The sequence below is a fragment of the Pholis gunnellus genome (genome assembly GCF_910591455.1).
Source record: "Pholis gunnellus genome assembly, chromosome: 4".
NCBI lineage: Eukaryota > Metazoa > Chordata > Actinopteri > Perciformes > Pholidae > Pholis > Pholis gunnellus.
Genome location: NC_136530.1, coordinates 27,358,448 through 27,375,334, shown reverse-complemented (window position 1 = coordinate 27,375,334; position 16,887 = coordinate 27,358,448). Strand labels below are relative to the sequence as shown.

The following is a 16,887-nucleotide window of genomic DNA, read 5'->3' as shown; positions in this document are numbered from 1 at the left end:
ATAGCTGCGTCACACACCCAAGCCGCAGCTACTTATGGTCAGAAACATCAGTAACATAGGCAATCCAGAACAGTTGATTTCTGGAAAAATGGGCAAAAAGTCAATATAAGGGAACAAAATCAAGGCTTGAAAAAATGACTTGAGAGCTTAACAAAAACACAAGATAATCTGGTAAAGACTTGACAGAGACTGAGGCTTTGTGACATGGCACGATTACACTGGTGATTGTGATCACTAAACATAGCAAGGCCACTACAGAGCAGGACAACCAGTCAGGCTGGTTCTACATTTGTTGCCATGTTTCTTGCTGTGTGTGAGTGTGTCTCTGTAGAGCCGCTCCCTGCCTTAGTGATCAGTGTAATCGTGCCATGTCACGAAGCCTCAGTCTCTGCCAAGCCTTTACCTGATTATCTTGTGTTTTTGCCAAGCTCCCAAGTCATTTTTGACTTGATTTTGTTACCTAATATTGACTTTTTGCCCATTTTTCCAGGTGTCCAGAGTTTTTGCCGACTCCTTGTCTGTACCTCAGCTTCACTGCCAGATTTTATGAATTTTGACCATTGCCTGCTCACGGTTTTGTTTCTACCTTGCACTTCGACTTTTTTTCATTAAAACTCAATAAAGAGACTTCTGAGTTCATCTGCTTGTGAGTCCTCTCCATGCTGCCTGACAAGATGTGGAGGTGTTGGCAATCAAGCTGAAGACATCACGGAAGGTAATGTTTTCACTGCATAAAGCAGTATTCATTTCAGCTAAATTTCAAGTAAATAGATGACCTTGCAGTTAAATTCTGTTAAGAAAAATGTTACACCTCATGTTCCAGGAGAGATGGTCAGCGGTTGAAATCCAGTCTGATGAAGCGTAAAAAGACTTCAGATGGTGAGAAATTCTCTGGCTTCTCATGCTTAAATGCTTTGAAACATGCTTTTCAATTTGATACTGAACAACAACTTCCTCTGAATCTCAAATGTTTATATAAATATATATATATATATATATATATATATATATATATATATATATATATATATATATATATACTGTATATACTGTATATATATACTGTATATATATATCTGTTGTGGTAAGCATTTGTGTAAAATTATCAGCACTGCTCTCTTATTTATTATTTCTCTGACAAGAGCTTTTGGCAGGAAATCGCTAAATGTGTTAATAGTTAAATTGTAGGTAGAGTGGAGGGACACCAGATGTAAACATGACTGTTCATGACTACAAGAAAGCGCCACACCATAATTATCAGGATAGGTGGAGACTGACAAGCACAGACTGCAAAGAGTAGAAACGCATTTTTAATACAAATTGTGAAAAACAAGTGTCATAATTACATTTGCTTACATTGAAAAACTCACAATGAAAAATTCAAAACTAATTAATTGTATTAAAGCTTCAAGCAGCAATGAACAAGCCCTTTCCCCTTGTGCACAACAGGGGTATTGGCTGGACTGGTTGATGCGACTTTTATCGTGACCATCGAGCAGTCCTCGCATGAGTTGAATGCCTAGCACTGGAAATGGCATATTATACATTAAATGTCAATACTGGAGGATCAGTGGCGGGCCGTGCATTTTATACCTGGACCTTCAGTGCTGTCCTACTACAGTTGAACCACCTCCTAATAACCTCATTATGACGCCACAGCTACGGTTTATTATTTGTTTCTAGGGGTGTAACAATACACGTATTCGTATTAAACCGTTCGGTACGAGGCTTACGAACCGAACAATATGTTTCATTAATACTAGTGCATTTGGAAAATGCAGAAGCTTAAATTGTGGGAAATATAATGTTTTCGGTGGACTACACTCAACCTGACAACCCACCACGTAAGAGACACTCTGACCCCGGAAACAAAACTTTGAACCCTGGTGAGGCGTGTGTTCTGGGAGGCACACTATGCTAAACTAGCTTAGCAGGAAAACAACAGCAGCACACACGCTACAGACTCTCCCCGCAGCGTTTAGCTGTTCCCTACTGATTCAAACAGGGCTAAAGCAATCGCCACACAATCCCCATTTCTACAGACCATAATTCTTGCTTTGTAAAAAAGAAAAAACAGCCCAAACAGAGAATCAAATGTCCGACCCTAACCCCGTGCATGACGGGATGCTTCGCCATTAACGGATAATGCATATAGTTAAAATCAATGTAATTAACACAATGACAAGAACCAACTCACAAGAACCAGTCACATATATTTATATGACAACAAAGCATGACAAATCAATCCAGAAAAACTGCAGTGCTAAAACACATATTCCGCCACACACTGAAGAGCACGAGCCATTCAAGTATTATTCACATCAGATATTATATAAATATTAACCATATCATAAAAACGCAGTGGTGGGCCGTCAGGGCCTGCAAAGCCTTCTCTGCTGGCCTAAACAGAATCACAAAGTTATAGCTATTTTATAATTTAATAATTTTTCTTAATTAAATACACTACATGTATCATAATTTATAAAAATATTTTTCCCATTATCTTATTTTCTCATTGCACAGCTACTGTCTTCCTCAGTTGCTCTGCTTCCAGTGCAGCTTGTTTTAAGTAGAGCTTTTATCCAATCAGATTTCACCTCTGTGTCTCTAGGTAGAAGAGAGGCCCGAGGCCTGCAGACTCACCAGTGAATCCCTTTGCAGTTTGTGAATGGGGACGATATTATTGATTGTCATAGTGTTCAACCAATCAGATCTTTAGTTTTTTAGTTTGACATGATGGCCGTATTCTTTGACGTGCCAGAGCCTGCTAGCTGGCCTATAAGCACGTCATCATTACATGCAGCTCAGTTTGCAGGAGCAGCTCTGCAGTGAGATGCAGCCTGTGCTGTGATTGGTCAGTGGGCGAGCACGTGACTATTGTGAAACAAAACTTACACCAGAGGCTTAGTCGGAGTAGTACGAGTTCAAATTGAAAGATATGGAAGAAATTCTGATATTTTTAGCATTTTGCTTGATGTAGATTATTTATTTTTTTACCTAGCTTTGTTTTTTAACACTCAATGGCTGAAATTGGAAGATAAACAGATTTGTGAGTTGAGATTTAACCGTGGGATTAAACTCTTTGTCAACAAAGAAAAGCGGATGTGATCAGCATTTGATAAATCAACTGGTTCGTTATTTTACAACTAATACCTGAATGGCCCTTGAGTGTGTAGCAGAATGCGTGTTGCTGCTGTTGTTTTTCCGTTAAGCTAGTTAGCCTAGCCTCCCAGAACACACGCTGCTTTTGTTCCGGTTCAGAGGTCACACAGACCGTTGTCTCCTAGTTAGCGCAGAAAACATTATATTTCCTACAATTTAAGCTTCTGCATTTTCCAAATGCACTAGTATTATTCAAACGTATTGTTCGGTTTGTAAGCCTCGTACCGAATGGTTTAATACAAATATGTATATAGTTACAGCCCAAGAAACGAATAATAACCCTAGCTGTGGCGCCATCATGTGGTTATAAGGTGGTATTTCAGCAGTGAAGGCCCAGGAATAAAATGCACGGCCAGCCACTGTAAAAACGACACCATAATCAACACAGTAGTAACACTACTGCAGATGTAAAAACACAAAAGCAGTTCACTTACCAAAGCTGCTGTTCACTTAAAGACAAAGTATATCCTCCTTTCTTTGTTTATAAAGAGTTTAATACTGCGGTTGTTCAGCACATCGGTGCGGTTCAGTTGCAGCCAGAGGTCCTCCTGCGAACATGTTCGTTGAGTTGTAGATCCACTCGAAAAAAGTTTTCAAAAGCACCGTAACTTGTAAGTGTCCTGTCGTGCTCCAAACATCAAGACGCTCAGTTGCAAATAAAACGCAGTCTTAGCCATGACATGTGCAACGCTTCTCCGATGCTGTCAGCCAGAAATACCGTTCGTACAAATCCTTTTCCTGGCTGGGTGGCTGCTAGCTGTGGGGTTGGCCAACCCTTTGATACGATGACCCGCTTTTCTGGAAATGTCTTTGAGAAATCAGTTTCTCCTCCTTCAGCCATTGAGTGTTAAAAAAACAAAGCTAGGTAAAAAAAAAAATAATCTACACCAAGCAAAACACAAAAAATGTCATGTCAATGTCATAACTTCTTACATATCTTTCAACCTGAACCGTTACTACTAATATTAACTTCTGCAAGCTGCTTCAACATCAAAACAGTCATGCTAGCCCATTGACCAATCACGCCACACGTCATTGCTGTGCCAGCTGTACGTTAATGATGACGTACTTGTAGGCTACCTCGGTAGCTCTGGCATGTCAAAGAATACGCCCAACATGTCAAACTAAAGATCTGATTGGTTGAACACTATGACCAATCAACAATATCGTCCCCATTTACTTTAATCTGCAAAGTCTACCTAGAGGGCATCGGGCCTCTCTTCTTACCTAGAGACATAGGGCTGAAATCTGATTGGATAAAAGCTCTCCTTAAAACAAGCTGCACTGGAAGCAGCGCTGCAGGCTGGAAGCAGAGCAACTGAGGAAGACAGTAGCTGTGCAATGAGAAAATAAGCTAATGGGGGTAAATAATTAGAATACATGTAGTGTATTTGTGAACAATTATTAAATTATAAAATAGCTATCATTTTGAGATTCTGTTTAGGCCAGCAGAGAAGGCTTAGCTGGCCCTGACGGCCCGCCACTGTTGAGGATACAACACAGCTATTGTCATTAAATGTATTTGTCAATTTGTTAATAATATAGCAGTGATTTGATGTAGCCTCAGAGCAGCAGCAAAGTACTTTTTATTTTTTGACTTTTCAGCTATAATCAGTTGACAACAGCAACAGGAAACTAATAAATAAGGCTTGAACAGACACAGGCAAGGTGATGATAAAGAGCAAGAGAAACTGAATGTAGGTATAACTAGCTGAGAGATTCAGCAGAGTAACTGGACTGTCCACTACTGACCACATTTTTCTCTGACAACCTGTTTTGTTGTTCGCCAACTGAAAGATGAGGTAGAAAAGTGGTAAATCATATCCTGATGTTAAGGGGGAGTTTTAGTGTGGATTGACATCTTTTCAAAATTACCTGAAAGTGCTTGTTGTTGTTTACACATGTAAATGGTGTTATAAGATTTAGCCAGTTTAGTGTGGAGGTGGTCAAAATGAGCTCTGTCTTGACTGAACTACATTTGATTCTCAGTTAATCCGATAATTATTTTACTCATAAATAAATGTATAGTTTGGACTAAAATGCCCCTGAGCTGATGTAATGTCTTCAAATTGCTGTTTTGTCTGACCAACCATCCAGAACCCAAAGATATTTAATTAACAATGATATGAAACAGCAAAAGCAGCAAATCCTCACATTTGAGGATTTGAAACAAGTCAGTATTTGTCATTTGTGCTTGATAATTAACTTAAATGTTTAATCAATTATAGAAATTGTTGGTGATTCATTCTCTGTTACCAAAAAACTTCATGCAAGCAAACAATAAATTGACATGATTTCAGACTGGAGGCTTTTAAGAGGACATATTATGATAATTATCTGGTTCATACTTGGGTTTCTACTAGAGCAGACCCGGCCCGCAGGACGTCAATCAGAAATTAGGAATAAAACGTAAATAATTGTACATAATGCGGAATCCAGCTGCATTGCTTTCCTTTTGAAAGCGACTTCTCTCAATTTACGTATGTTAGTACATTCATGAATGTGTGCGAGCAGCAGCGTCACTGCAATGTGTTGGTGCTGCAGAGAGCGGGCACGGACATAGGCTTTGCTAGCTAAGCTGCAAAAGCAACATGCTCAGAAGATGTTGGTTCTCTTTGGATCGACCTACATATGTGAACAAACATTCTCCAATATGAAGTTTAACAAATCCAGATCCAGATTCTCTCTCACTGACGATCACCTGTCAGCTGTCCTTCACCTATCCACCTCAGACATTCAACCTGACTTCAGTGCACTCGTTCAAGCCCAACACCGACTAGATTTCTTGCACTGAACTGAAAAACAGAAATTTTAACTCCTTTATACACTGTTGTTCAGTTTTGGTAGTTAGGAAGGGTTTGACAAATTATATTGTGCTAAGTAACTAGTAACTAAAGCTGCCAGACAAATGTAGTGGAGTAAAAAGTACAATATCTCCCTCTGAGATGTAGTGGAGTGGAAGTACAAAGTTAAATAAAATGCAAACACTCAAGTAAAGTAGCTTGAATTTGTACATAAGTACAGTACTTAAGCAAATATACTTAGTTATATTCCACCACTGATCTTAATATTTACTCTAACCACTCGCATATATGTGTACCTGTATGTGTAATAAATTAATGGATAAGATTAAATTTAACATTTTAGCACAAAACCGTTTCCTGGGTGAAAGACAAGATAAGGGAGAACGTCCCTCCCCCTCTTCTAACAGACAGGATGGTGGTCTGTGCTTTGGTTGAGAGGAAAGCTGCAGACAGAACAATAAACATCTAATTCAACCAGGAAACTAAACAGAATTGTAAAAAGAGTTGGTTATACTTAACCTAATTATACATATCATTTGTAAACTCAGATGTTTAACTGAGTTTATAAATACACCTTAATGTGGTGGAGGGTTTTGTGTGCCCCAGTGACCCTCGGGGGCAATAGCTCCTGGTAGGGTCCCTCACCTATGGTCATGAGCTTTGGGTCAAGACCAAAAGAATGAGATCATGGATACAAGCAGCCAAAATGAGCTTCCTTCGTAGGGTGGCTGTGCTCAGCGTTAAAGACAGGGTGAGGACCTGAGACCTCCTAAGGGAGCTCGGAGTAGAGCCGCTGCTCCTTCATGTCAAAAGGGGCCAGCTGAAGTGGTTTGGGCATCTGATCAGGATCCCTCCCTTCAGAGGTTTTCCTGCCTCGTCCAACTGGTAAGAGGTCCCGGTGTAGACCCAGAACAAGCTGGAAAGATTACATACCTCATCTGGCCTGGGGACATCTGGAATGCCTTCCTAAGCCTGCTGGCCCTGTGACCTGGCCCTGGATAAACAGAAGTTACTAGACAATAGATGGATGTTTAACTGTTTGAGATTTGGGGAACTTGGCCAATTACTGTATAAAGATACACTATATTAACTATCTAACCCAGGGGTCCCCAAACTACGGCCCGCGGGCCGGATGCGGCCCGCCTCCACATTTGGTCCGGCCCCCTGAACAATACCAGAGACGCATTATGATTTTTTTTCAGTCTGCACAATTAATCGAATTTTAATTGCGATCACCATTTTGGCTGCCACGATTAAATGAGCATGAGCGTCTGCGATATTGACGTTTAAAATACGTGCTCTGCTACATATCAAATCAAACGCTTCCTGAATCAGCCAACCACCAGGGGGCGAACGAGATGAGAGCTGTCATGCGCGCACCCTGTAGAAGTAGAAGAGTAGAAGAAGTAAAAGAGCAGAGAGACGGGAGCTTGAAGGACGAGTACTTGTGCTTAATTTATTTACACGCCGGCATGTCATGTCTGTCACTACATGGTCGCGCGTTTTCAAGTCCCCTGCTCTCTGTATCGCGCACGGCGGTGTTCCGCCCCGATCAGCGCGCACAATGCAACAGTCGCTCACCTGCGAGTAGCACCCCCCCCCCCCCCCCCCCCCCATAATCGTGCGGCGGCCCTAGGTCAAACGATATGTTCAGTGATGTGGCCCTCACAGGAAAAAGTTTGGGGACCCCTGATCTAACCCCTAAGCCTATTTTGAGTCCTCTGCTCGAAAATTTCATACCCACACTGAAAAGAGCTTTTCTCTCTAACTACAAGGTCTATTTGAATAATTTAAATGGCATAATAACACAAAAAAATGTGAGCTTTGTTAAGATGTGTACATATCAGTGTATGTGTTACTGGTTAATGCTGAATGAAGATACCACACCGCAAAAAAAAAACACTTTTATTGTTGATTTGTATTTGAAATAATGCAGCAGTAAGCCTAAAAAACTCCACAATCATAGTACAACATGTCAGTAGTCTCTACATACTGTTTTTACTTTGATAAAGTGAAAGCACAATAGAAAAATAGAGGCTTTTGTACGGAAAGTTCGCCCGAGATCAGGCCAAATTCTCATTTTGGATGCAGCTGCTCCAGGTCTTCCATGCAAGTTTTATATACTATATAACTATATATTTCACTTGTTTTATCACTAAAACAATAGTTCAATAGTTAAATCTATCTAATACAGCAGTTTGGCATCATTTTGAGAGCCTGGGCCATCTATAAACCTGTAAAACATGGGTCACCCTCGTCTGAGTTCCAGTTTTACAGACTTCCTTTGAATGTTGCACAGCCTATGATTGGGCGATTTGCACATATGATGCGTCTAAGGATGAGGAAATAAGTGTAGGATACAGTGAAATGATTCATTCGGTAATTGACAGAGTTTTAAGCCACTAAAAGTCCAATCTGGTGAGGCGGACCTTCGAGGCTCGGAAAATGATTTGTCAAACTGAAAAGACTACCCCTTCCTCATACAAGCATGTAGAAACTCAGTTCTTTCAGAGAACGGCAGACAAAGACTGGGGGAAGACGGCACAAAGGATTTATCTGGGATTTTTGCCGACTTTCTTCATGAAAATCATCTCTTTTTGGCAGTGTGGTTTTGTCTTCTTGTTCGGGGTTACGCCTGTAACTTTTGAATGGTTAGAAGTAGAGGAATTTAGAAAGCACGATTGTCTTCAGCTTGGAGTGCTCATGCTGCGTGATATGCACATTGTCTGTGAAATTCCGGAGCTTTTGGTTGGTATCGGTCCCGGAGTACATAGATCGCTGTGTCCTGGGAAAAAATAGGTGAAATTGTGTACAAGTTGGAGTACTTTGTATAACTATATATATATGTTTTTTTAGTGAGTAAAATAGCTTATATGGTCCGTTTTGTCAGAATTTCTTCGTTACGTGGGTATATATGATATGTCATAAAAAATACTTTTATGCGTTCTCAGAAGTACTTTGTACTACATGTGTACACTCTGTCGCCCCCCCTCTGGTACCATTATGGGTCCCCCTCATTACCAGAGGGTGAGTCAGTAACGTAAAATGAATTTTGTCTACAGAACAAAGATAACAACAAATGTATTAATAGTTTAAAATATTCATTTTATGAATAGTTTATGAATAAAGTGAACTCATTACTCTGAAGTAGATTCAAAATACATATACAAAATACAAGGATTAGGACATGCATGATTATTTAAGTTGTATAAATTGAAATTGACCGGAATAGAAAACTAACTTAATCACAGATATCCCAAGGAAACAGTCTATTGGTCCAAAACCTACATGTCAAAGCACTCTTTCTATTACTTAACATATGTTAGCTCTCAGCAAAACATATCAAGGAAGGTACATGTTAATTTGCATCAAAACTAAGTCGTCAATTGAATCTGTGTATTTCCTGCTACTCAGGAATGTAGTTGCTCTTAAAACAAGAAAGGTGGGGTCATAAAACCTTTTAGGCTCAGTCCTTACGGGGGTCTTATACTTTATAAATTGGTTTGAGTGTCAAGATTTATCCCATGTTGTAGTGTCTTATCTGCTGTGAGTTTATCGAGGCACAAGGTAAATAGAGGGTCCAACCTCTTAGTGACCTGGGGGTCCTAAGAACAGTTTCTGGGAGAAGTTTATTTGTCAAGATTTTAAGGTTGAAGTTCTTTTTAATCATCATTGTCATTATCACATTTCAGTTTTCATCATCTTTTCTTCATCTTTCACTACATTCTTTACTTTTATTTCATTATTTTTATCTTTTACTCAACTCACTTTAGGTTGATCCCAAATGAGACGCTCAACAATGGAGCTGCCTCCCTCAATTGAAAAATGGACCAAGGAGGACGTCCACCTGTGGCTGATGACAGTGGTCAAAGTTCAGGAGACTTATGCCGACAAATTCTGTGAAGAGGAAGTGTCTGGAGACAGTTTAGTTGTCTTTGAAAAGAAAGACATATTGGACTTGGGAATAAAACATGGTCCTGCTGTAAAAATCACATTTTATCTAGAAAGTCTGAAAGAAGGATCACAACATGAATCACAGTTCCCACCATATGTGACAAACTGGACAAAGGAGCAAGTGAACCAGTGGATACTGCAGCATGTTAAGGTATATAGCAAATATGCAGAACGACTCCAAGAGGAAGATGTGTCTGGAGATTGCCTTGTTTGCTTCAAAAAGCAGGATTTTCTGGATCTGGGTGTGAAAAGTGGTCCTGTTGTGAAGATTCTGGCAGAACTCTGTCAGCTGTACAAGAAACCAGAGCCAACACTGCAACCAATCCTTCACACCAGCACAGACCAAAAAGAATCTCCAAAACCCACTCAACCTGAACTGGGTCTGGCTCAGGCCATAGCAATCAAACAACCAGATTCATATTACAAAACTGAATCAAAAACAGACAAAATGGTGCAAAAGGAATCTGAAAAGGCTCAGCTACCGTTCCAAAACGTTTCAGAGAAGGAGGGAATTCAGCAGCCAAAGCCACAGGACTTAGGGGCCAGGAAAAAAGGAGCTATTGTGGTAAAATCTGTTTTGTTATATATTAATTATTATATCCAGCATGTATAGAGCCTTTTGACATACAACATCAATATTTTGTTAGTGCACACAAAGACATCAAACTTTCAGGATTTGTATCAAGTATAGACAGTGATTACTTTGTAAAGTTTTTACACTAAATATTTGCTTCTGTTTCTTCCTGCAGACCACAGACATACCAAAGATCACTGTGGAGATCCAGAAAACCTTAGACAACCTTTTAAAAGATGACCTAAAAAAATTTCATTTCTACTTACCAGTATACACTAAATCCAAACATAAACCAATTTCTCAAGGTAGACTGGAGGGCAAGGACACCATGGACACCACTAAGTTATTGACTGATCACTATGGAAGCAAGGAGGCTTTACAGGTCACAAAAGACATTCTGAAAGAAATCAATCAGCGGGAACTCGCTCGTCAGCTGGAAAAGAACATGGGTAAGACAACCAATGCAAATATTTATTCAATCTCTTAAATTGCATTAATTTGACAATACATTGTTTTTGTATTCTGCTGATAGTCTGCATTATTTCGTAATGTTTTCTATACTAGCTTGTTGACACATACTAACTGACACATTTAATTAAGTCTTTCAACAAAGACAAAAACCACTGAAACAATGAACTGATCCTACAAACAATATTTACTTGTGTATTCAAAGCCTGATCTTCATCCTCTGTGCTACAGAGCTCTATTGTTGTCCAAAAACTATTAAAATAAAAACACATTAACGAGTCGCAATGTTGCACTCAGTGACATGTTCCTTCATCACCATGAACCCACACTGTAGCTTATTTTGACTCACTCTGTGTGTACTCCATACACACAAATATATTGTCCAGAGTTTTAGAAAATTACTGTGTGTTTTAAAAAAATGTAACTATATACATCTGTGACGGGATTTTAAAGATGCACGTCTTAACCAGTAGGGTTGATGCTAAGATCCTCAGACGGGGTAGAATAGTCACAAAACAATACACAGTGGTTTTACTTTTTTCATTGGATTTGGTGACATTAACAAAACCAGCCTTAACCTAAGATGTTGTTCTGTGAGTGTCTTCTTTTACTTAAAAATGCATTTACTTTGCTGTTCATACAGGTCCACTGGAACAGAAGAGTCTTTCAAAAGACGTTTTGAAGAAAGAAGCTAACCAGGGTGACAAACTTAAGAATTTGTTAACTTGTGGTGGGAACTCACTGGACCACTATGACCATTTTATTGTTGTTGTCAACAAGAGCAGTCCAGAACAAGTGCAGTATCTTCAGTTTTTGAGTAAGCTGAAACCCTTTTGTGTGTTGGACTTTGACCCCAACTCTGTTGCTCCGGGTGGACTGTGTCATTCCTACAGAGAGTCAAGGGTGGCCAATCTGCATACACCCTCACAGTATCAAGGACAAACTGAATCAGTGATAAAGAGTCTTAACCTCTGCAAACAGACCAGCTGGGTCTTCTGTAATGGCAGACATGACCTTGACAGTGACTCAAACAAGGAGTTAGACTATAGGAACTGGCTGAGGAAATCTTGCAAAGATGTAGAGCAATTGGTTTCATTCATTTGCAACCCTGATATTCCTCTCGGTGAAGTAAGTCTTATCATTTTCCTCTTACATTCACCTGTGCACACTGAGAAAGACCCAATATTTGACATCTACAAGTCTTTCATTAAACAAACAAAAGAGGAAAGCATCATCACTATTTGTGAATCTCAGGGCATTTATGAAAAGTGGCGTGAGCTTGTACAAGAAAAGTGTGACTCTGACATTGACCCCCTATCTGTATATGAGCTGACCCTCAGTGAGGTCAATGGAACCGTAATGGCACTGGGACCATTCAATCAGTCGTCTGAAAGGTTGCTTCCCTCTTCTGGTTCTAGTTTTGTTGTTCTAAAGCAGAAGGATGAAGAATTATTGACAGCTCTGGATATTTTGTGTCTGAATCAATGTGAAAACACAATTGATGAAAACAGTTCAGAGTTTCATGACCACAGAATCAGAGTTGAGGAGGAATTCTACAAAGGAGGCAAAGTCAAATGGTGGAACTTCTACTTCTGTGACAAAGACAAAGAGAAGCCATTTGTTAAACGGGACAAGTATGAAAATGTGAAGAAGATGATTAAGTCTCAGTTGAAGGATTCCAAAAACATGTGTGATCTACTCAATCTGTTTCACGATCCAGGCTGTGGAGGGACCACTCTAGCAATGCATGTGATGTGGGATCTCCGTCAAGAGTTCAGGTGTGCTGTGCTGGAAGACAACACACTGCCAAAGAAAGAAGTTGCCATTCAAGTCAGTACGCTCATGAAACTTGAAAGTGAGAAACCATTTCCAGTTTTGCTGTTAGTCGATGATTCAAAAGAAACCGAGAATCCTCACGAACTAGTGAACTGCATACATAAAGCAGTAGAGTATGGCTTAAACATGAATATGAATGAATCACCAAACTGCAAAGTCATCATCCTTAACTGTGTTCGTTCCCATAGCCCAAAGGAGCAATACAAACAGCACAACACAGGACCAAGTCAATATATAACTGCTTCATTGACACAAGAAGAACAGAAGGAGTTTGAAAAGAAACTCAAAGAGCTTCAAGAAACTCATGAAAAACCTGAAAACTTTTACAGCTTCATGATCATGAAGAGCAATTTTGACGAAAAATACATCAAGGATCTTGCTCGTAACACACTGGAGAATTTTGATTACAGCTCAAAGAAGGCCAGGCTGTTTGCCTTCCTAGCGTTACTTAACACCTATGTGGCAGAATCTGAAATCTCTCGCTCCCTCTGTCAAGATTTTTTGGGGATGAAAATGATACAGTGGCGTGTGGACAGCGTGATGGGCAGAATGGAGCCCTATTCAAACTTTCTCATCATGGACACGGTCGAAGACTTGGGAGGGTACAAAGGAATCAGAATCCTTCATCACTCCATAGCATCTGCATGTCTGGAAGAGTTGGAGAGAAGCTGCTCTTTAAGAGTAAGTGATATCACTATGGAGATGCTTCACTGTGATCTGTTCTTCAGTGTTGGTGTTGTCAAACACAGATTCATGCTCTCAATTAAACAAATGTTGATTGAAAGGCAGCGCAAGAAAGATGGAGATGAGAGAGAACCATTTTCTCCTCTCATAGGCAAAATCCATGAAGATCAAGGGAGAAAAACTGTCCAAGAAATCTTTGTGAAAGCATCGTCCAGGTTTGTGACAAGTTTGTCTATTCCTCAGGCACTGGCGAGATATTTGTACATCATGGAGAAGGACTTCCCAGAGGCTCTGCAATGGGCTGAAAAGGCAAAAAACATCAAACAAAACCCCTACACATTTGATACAATTGGGCAGATTCACAAAAGCAATTTAAGATCTAACAACCCAAGAGAAAAGCAAGAGACATCACGCAATCCAGAAGACTTAAACACAAACATTCAAATTGCAGATAATGCTATCACAGCATTTAAAAGGGCTCAAGAGCTGGCAAATGAAGAGGACGAACCTGAGACAGAAGCTGCTGATGATAAGTCAGAAGACTACCCCAGAAAGTCATATAATGTTTCTGGCTATGTGGGTGTGCTGGATATTGTCTTCCTGGTCTTCGAGATATTGAGCAGATTGCCGTTCTTTGAGGAAAGTGACCCAATGAAGAAGAGGTACTTACAGAGTTTTCTGAAAAAATCAATCCCAATCACCAGTGTGCATAAGAAGGACAATGAGATCAACAACAGATACGTGGAGATCATCAAAGAACACGAGCAGTTTCTCCAGAGTTTAAAAACTGAAGTAAAAGACATTTTTGAACTTCTTGTCTTTTACTTCACGAATATAAAAGCAAACACTTCTAAATTAGATTTTCGCGCAAGTGTCAGTAATCATTTTAAAGACTATGTAGCTCTTTTTTGCACAACTTCAGAAGAAATGAAAAACGAACGACAATGCAATCCTCGTCTCAATTTGGAAATCGATATTGAAGAACGAAGATTGGTTCTTGTCGAGAATCATGCGGATACATTTGCAGGAATTCTTCAACATTTGGACATTCCTGCCGAAGAGATTGAGAGGATCACAGAATGCTATGCATTTTTGCAACAACAACAATGTATCAACCAAAAACAAAAGACAAAGGAAACAATCAATTACATTTTGTCAAACATAGTTCTTTACCTTTTGAAACAAAAATCTAAACTTGTAAAGAGTCACCGCTACCTCTCTGATCTACTTTTGAAAACTCTCCAAGAAGTAGGACTTCAGTATCCCTTCCCAGATCCATACTACCTGGCTCTGCTGTTACTCTGGCCAAGTCCTGGGCAGGAAAACACAGCAATTGAGACATATGTGAGAGCAATTCGAAAATCGAAACGCCTGATTTTATCATTTAGAATAAGAAACACTATTACCCACCTCTACCTGGGGAAAGGAAAGGGACTCAAGAGGCTTGTTTCTAAACGCCAACTTGATGATAGTTGTGGAAAGATGCGCCGTGACGACTTGGCTCAACTTTGGCGGAATGGAGATATATTTAAAAACAAAGCAATTATCAACTGGCTTTGCCGAGTCACTGGAACCATTGAACAAGGAGAGGTGTTTGCCAAATATGGCAAAGTGAAAATCCCTGTGCGTCCAGCTTTCATTGCTGGTATAAGAAGTGGTGCGAGCACAGAAAAGGTTTCTTTCTACCTTGGTTTTGCTATTAATGGACCCCTGGCATATGATATCCAGTATGAAAACTAGGGTGGCTGATTGTACAAACAAGTGCATCAGAAGCGCAAAGACATGAACTGTAAAGTGAGAAAGATATCTGTGAACTCACTGTGACAGAATTTCAAACACAACTTGAACTCATAAAAGCACATGAGCATTTGATAATGAGACATATTGCCGGGTTGAATGGAAAGCCTTTTGCTCAATATAGCTGCAGTTAGTTTTTATATTCTTTTTATGAAATCTGATCTTTTATTAACATGTATTATCCATCTTCTGAGGAGTATTTGTTTTTTGTATTGTTATTGTTGTTTCTTGAAGATGTAAAATATTTGCCAAACTATCTCCTATTCATTTATTTGAAAGTGCAAATATCGTAGTACAGAAGTTAAGCTTAGCTCATTTTTGTACAAACAGCTGACGCATGAACTGTACCTTTTGAGAAATAGGTGTGGCAGCCAGTGACTCACTGTGATGGACTTTTAAACACACCTCATAAAAGCACATGAGCGTTTGATTAATAAGACAGATTGCAGTGTGAAATGATGAACCTGTAGCTCTATCTATGGATGTTTGTTTTTATATTCTTTTTTATGACATTTAGTCTCTTGTTAACTTTTATTATCCACTTTCCGAGGAGTTTTTGTTGTTTAGATATCGTTGTCTCCTGTGGATGTGGCACATTTGCCAAACGATCTCCTATTGATTTATCTGCAAGTACAAATATAATAAGCGTTGTTAATTTGTGTTCAAACAAATGCAACACAAGCACTGACTCATGAACTGTACCTTTTGAGAAATAGGTGTGGCAGCCAGTGACTCACTGTGATGGACTTTTAAACACACCTCATTAAAGCACATGAGCGTTTTATAATCAGACAGATAACAGGGTTAAATAACATCCTGTAGCTCAATATAGCTGCATATGTACTGTTAGTTATTATATTCTTTTTCTGCATCTTATGTTTTATTAACATTTATCATCCACTTTATGAAGAGTTTTTTATATCTCTTGTAGATGTGACTCATTTGCTGAATGTAAGTGTAGCTCATTTATATACAAACAAGTGCAACACAAGCACACAACAGTGAAAATAAACTTTTGCTCATTTTCTCAAAGAAATAGAAAACCCTGGAGCTCCCAAACCCCAGCTGAGAACCATCGATATAGCCCTCAATCAGTTTGTATTTTTTGTTTGACTGTAACACCATTATAAACATTATTGAACAAGTTAACGTGAAATGAATCTTGTGTGACAAATTTGATTGATGGTTGTCAAGTTTTCTGTAAGGACAGGAATTTGCCAGAAATGGTTTGTGAACTGTAAATATATCAGGGGTGTGACCAGACAACCCATAATACTAAACTATGATTTGCTGTTTGCCCTTTCAGAGGCGGGACATTCATTTGTATTTTGTTGCTGTAAGATACTGTAATGTGAGTAATTATTGTAGATATAAGTATTACAATTATAAATGGTAAATGAATGTTATTTGACGTGTGTGTGTGTGTGAGCACAAATGTACTTCATGCCACATTACTGCCCAACTTCAGCCAATACTGTCAAAGAGTCTGGACATGGCACTGATATGCATGTATAATCCTAAACTATGCAATAAAAACATATCTTATTTACAGTATTGTCTTAGTTGTTGTTAATCATGGTAGCCATCACTCTGTAGTATGAAATTAGT

At 39.3% G+C, this 16,887-nt stretch overlaps 1 protein-coding gene across 1 annotated transcript; it reads left to right on the top strand.

Moving 5' to 3' along the window:
* The first annotated feature begins 378 nt into the window (after positions 1-378).
* On the top strand, positions 379-16,812 carry LOC306695041 (sterile alpha motif domain-containing protein 9). The gene is made up of 5 exons (XM_079158152.1): positions 379-715; positions 824-879; positions 9,740-10,485; positions 10,670-10,943; positions 11,606-16,812. Exons 3-5 carry the CDS (start codon positions 9,751-9,753, stop codon positions 15,220-15,222), a joined length of 4,626 nt encoding a protein of 1,541 aa, XP_079014278.1. The 5' UTR covers positions 379-715; positions 824-879; positions 9,740-9,750; the 3' UTR covers positions 15,223-16,812.
* The last annotated feature ends 75 nt before the right edge of the window (positions 16,813-16,887 follow it).

Excerpts from the sequence above, each read along its gene's own strand:
- LOC306695041 (XM_079158152.1), top strand. The coding sequence starts at position 9,751 with ATGAGACGCTCAACAATGGAGCTGCCTCCCTCAATTGAAAAATGGACC. Across the intron at positions 10,486-10,669 it reads GGAAAAAAGGAGCTATTGTG|ACCACAGACATACCAAAGAT; the intron begins GTAAAATCTGTT and ends TTCTTCCTGCAG. Across the intron at positions 10,944-11,605 it reads TCAGCTGGAAAAGAACATGG|GTCCACTGGAACAGAAGAGT; the intron begins GTAAGACAACCA and ends CTGTTCATACAG.